General features: G+C 37.1%; 1 protein-coding gene across 1 annotated transcript; it reads right to left on the bottom strand.

Annotated features, from left to right (window-relative positions):
• Nucleotides 1-263: 263 nt before the first annotated feature.
• LOC107712559 (proteasome subunit beta type-8-like) lies at nt 264-2371 on the bottom strand (the record flags this gene model as incomplete). Its single annotated transcript, XM_016517865.1, has 5 exons — nt 2069-2371; nt 1165-1306; nt 875-986; nt 742-797; nt 264-375 (listed from the first exon to the last, which is right to left on the bottom strand). Coding segments are annotated over exons 1-5 (563 nt in total), but the record flags the coding sequence as incomplete, so codon positions are not given.
• Between the last annotated feature and the right edge of the window lie 2275 nt (nt 2372-4646).

Genomic DNA, 4646 nt, shown 5'->3' with positions numbered 1-4646 from the left:
CGTTTGTGTTCAGCAGAAGAAAGTAAGTCATACAGGTTTGGAATGACATGAGGGTGAGTAAATTACCAATTTTCTTTGGTGAACTATCTATCCCTTTTAATCTTTGCTGATGCACTAATTTTTTTAAGACTGTTCTTCTTATAATCTTCAACCAAAGCTTTTGACTAAATACATTTCCTGACACAGCTGAACACAAACACAAACTGGTAACTTCATCCAGTGAGCAGATGCTACACGGCTCTCAGAAGCATGCTGAGACAGACCTGCACTCTTTCGCCAGCAGTCTCTCCCAGTACTGACAGTCTGCAGCGCTGCCTGACATGGTGCCCAGCAGGTAAGGGTTGATCTCAATCACTTTATTGGCCTCCTTTGATGCTGCAACACATTGGGAGAAACATCATGATATGGAAAAAATACAGTTTGACAATTGTATGTTATTCTGAATGCTGTTATCAGTATGAATGACATGCTTTGTACTATGGTGTAGTTATAAAATCAGCTTGCTTCCATGGAAGAGTTTACCTACTTTAAAACTGTATGGATGCTTGCTTACCTATGTTTGTTTTTTTGATCCCATTAACTTGAACATTCTTCAAATAACATTGATCTTTCGCTTGTGTTCAGCAGAAGAAAGTAAGTCATACAGGTTTGGAATGACATGAGGGTGAGTAAATTACCAATTTTCTTTTTTGGGTGAACTATCCCTTTTAATCTTTGCTGATGCACTAATTTTTTTAAGACTGTTCTTCTTATAATCTTCAACCAAAGCTTTTGACTGAATACATTTTCTGACACAGCTGAACACAAACACAAACTGGTAACTTCATCCAGTGAGCAGATGCTACACGGCTCTCAGAAGCATGCTGAGACAGACCTGCACTCTTTCGCCAGCAGTCTCTCCCAGTACTGACAGTCTGCAGCGCTGCCTGACATGGTGCCCAGCAGGTAAGGGTTGATCTCAATCACTTTATTGGCCTCCTTTGATGCTGCAACACATTGGGAGAAACATCATGATGTGGAAAAAATACAGTTTGACAATTGTGTGTTATTCTGAATGCTGTTTTCAGTATGAATGACATGCTTTGTATTATGGTGTAGTTGTAAAATCAGCTTGCTTCCATGGAAGAGTTTACCTACTTTAAAACTGTATGGATGCTTGCTTACCTATGTATTTTCCAGCTGATGCTCTGGAGTCAACGGCCACAATGACTCCATGACGGAACTTAAACGCCAGGGTTGTGGTGCCATGATTCAGATCTATGGAAACACCATCCTCACAACTGCATGACTTCAGAAACTTAGAGGGCTGATGGGAACACAGAATATGTTACGAGGCCATATATATTTACATGTTTTTTAAAATAGTTTTTGCTTAAATGTTTGTTTTTGCTGTTGCTGAGGCTCTGTCCCCTGTGTTATGAGACAGATTCTCAATATTCCTGCCATATAACAAATCAAAAACTTTAAAATGCCATTTTAATGACATATTACATGCTCTACAATTGCTGAAGACTACAAAACTAACTGGAAAAATAAAGGTTTATGTATCAAGGCATATTTTTTTATTAATCTGTTCAACATGTTTGGGTGCGAGCATTCTTCCATTTTCTCACAAAATGAGTGTTTTTATGCTGTCTATCACTTAACACCGTAATAATGTGTCTCTAAGATTTAATTAAGAATTGATACTGATAAAGTAACTTACGTCAACTCCGACGGGTACCGCGAACTCCTGGCATTTGGTCCCAAAACTATAGTGATTCGACCGGTCCAGAAGATGCGTTGAGACAGATTCTCAATATTCCTGCCATATAACAAATCAAAAACTTTAAAATGCCATTTTAATGACATATTACATGCTCTACAATTGCTGAAGATAGTCTACAAAACTGGAAAAATAAAGGTTTATGTATAGGCATATTTTTTTATTAATCTGTTCAACATGTTTGGGTGCGAGCATTCTTCCATTTTCTCACAAAATGAGTGTTTTTATGCTGTCTATCACTTAACACCGTAATAATGTGTCTCTAAGATTTAATTAAGAATTGATACTGATAAAGTAACTTACGTCAACTCCGACGGGTACCGCGAACTCCTGGCATTTGGTCCCAAAACTATAGTGATTCGACCGGTCGAGAAGATGCGTTTGCTTAAAGCCACACTGTGACGCAGAGTTATATTTATATCCACTTACATCCAAAAGAGCCATTCTTTATATAAAGAGAGTACAATTAAAGTAATTCAAGTTGGCCTAAGTGAATTTTACATGAAGGAAACACGATCCCTAAGCGGAAGACAATGATTTCGAAACCGAAAGATTTAGTAGAGTAGTTAGTAGTTTCGATTTCGACCAGAAATATCTTTTTAAAATTATAATCTATAACTTCGAATAACAGCTGTAAATGTTTTTTTTTTCTATGTGTCTATCTCATGTTGTTTAAGAGTATTTGCGATAAACATGATAATTTTGAGATTGTCTGAGGAAAAGGTTCTGTACAGTACTGGTTGACCAATAGGAGCGAGAGTCTCTCCGCGTCTTCAGTATCTGCGTAGATTCATCCTATGCAGGTTAAGACCAGAAGGTGAAACATTGGTAAGGTGCGGAGACGTAACCGTGGACACCCTATTGCGGGTCGTTGAGTTTAATGCCTGAAACTGCAGAACAAACTAGATTATAAAAAAGATTGCAATTAGCTTAAATGAACTAACCCTACTTGAATGTATCAGTACTAATATGCTGTTCAGTTGTCTTGTCCAATTAAATGTCATTGACTGAACTTTTTTGCTCTTTCCTTTAAATGTCCTTTAATTTGATACATATGGTTGTTTTGTCTCTCTCTCTCTCTCTCTCGTTATATATGTGTGTGTGTGTGTGTGTATACATATATATGTGTGTGTATACATATATGTGTGTGTATACATATAAAGAGTGAAAAATTTAAGGGGGTCTGAATACTTTCCGTACCCACTGTATATATACAGTATGTACACACTAAAAAATGCTGGGTTATTTCAACCCAACTTTTGGGTTAAAAATCGAATGTAAAAATTTAACCCAACGGTTCGGTTAGTCCATATTTGACCCAAAGTTGGGTTGAAACAACCAAGCATTTTTTAGAGTGTAGCATGCCCACTTTTTCGAAATGGAACACAAGGACCAAGAGGCAAGTATTTATGATTTGCAACATTATTGTTTTGAAATCTCTTTCATTTGGCTTTAATCATTCATTTGAGCATATATAACCAATAATAGCAATATTGCAAAAAAATTTCCTTGGAATTTATGTTACATTTCTTTTAAATCAAGTTCTGTTGTGTTTACTAAAACAGATCTTTGTTTCTAAAACATAAAAAAAAAAAAATGCTGTGCAGGGCATATGCTGGAAATTGTAATAGTTTGTTGATGATTATCAGTTCGCAATTATGCGAACAAACATCAGACATAAAAACACATTTACAGCATAATCTGACTTTTTTTCCTGTTTGTTTGTCAAAACAGTAACTGAGTTGAAAGGATCCCTCTTCCAGATCACATTATAACATCACAGGGTTTTTCATGGCTCAACTGGATCCTGCTGTTTCCATCATTTGAACTGTCTCATGCACCAACTCCAGCTCCAGCTGAGTCACGGTTTTAGTTAAAACAGGTGTTGTATCTGGCTTATATTTGTACTTTGCCTGTCTGTAAGAGTAAGACAAAGAGAGATCAATATATTGCCAATATTAGGCATTGCATTAGGCACAATTAACACTAACCTTTAAATATGCATTGAGTTGCTGTGACATTATATCATTTTATAAAAAGTAAAAATGTGTTCTTTTATAAAAAGAAAAAACATCAAAACCTCAAGAGTGACAAAAACACTTCTTTGTTTTTTACCTCTTATAGTTATAAGGGGATTCTCGGTGAGGTCTGATATAGTCCACCCCCTCTTTCGTAATCACACACAGGTCTATGTTGTTTCCTGATCCCAGGTCACTCATGATGCCTGCGTGGATGGCATCACTTACTAGTGCCTTGGCCTCCTCCAGCTAAAGGTTGAATGAAAGACAATAGTGACAGAAAGATGTAGTTTCATGCACTAAACAAAATGTAAAGTACAGTTTACTCAATTTCTTTTGCTCAAGCTTTTTCACACAATTTTTTCATAAAATGGAAGTAAAATCTACATTGTGATATATTGAATAAAATCTAGCTCTGGTTCTGGCAGGTCACGTTAGTCAAGCTCGCATCAGCTGACTCTCAGCTGATCCCCATCTACCTATGGGAATACGACACCTACCTAAGCATTCATATATAAGGTCCCTCAGTATTATCAGCAGTTTTCGCATTGCTCAATAGCTAATTACCCTTCTCCATCCCCAACTCCTCCTCTGTCAGTCGGGATTCAGCCTTCTGATTCTCCTTGAATCAGACTAATTCTAAAATGTGTACATAAAATTATTGAACTTTAAAATATCTGCAATACATTTATGTTGGTTCTGTTCTGTTTACCCTGGGGGGGTATCGCTGCTCTCCCTGCTCTCATCCATGCTAGGCTGCATGGATGCGCAGGGAGTTCTTGCCCAGAACAGAACCATACCGCCAATCCAAACTGTATGCTAATTGTCAATCATATTTGACGATAGTGGTCCTGACAGAAACA

The sequence above is a fragment of the Sinocyclocheilus rhinocerous genome, unplaced genomic scaffold, assembly GCF_001515625.1.
Source record: "Sinocyclocheilus rhinocerous isolate Xijiao unplaced genomic scaffold, SAMN03320098_v1.1 scaffold2825, whole genome shotgun sequence".
NCBI classification, from domain to species: domain Eukaryota; kingdom Metazoa; phylum Chordata; class Actinopteri; order Cypriniformes; family Cyprinidae; genus Sinocyclocheilus; species Sinocyclocheilus rhinocerous.
This window is presented reverse-complemented; position numbering and strand designations above follow the sequence as displayed.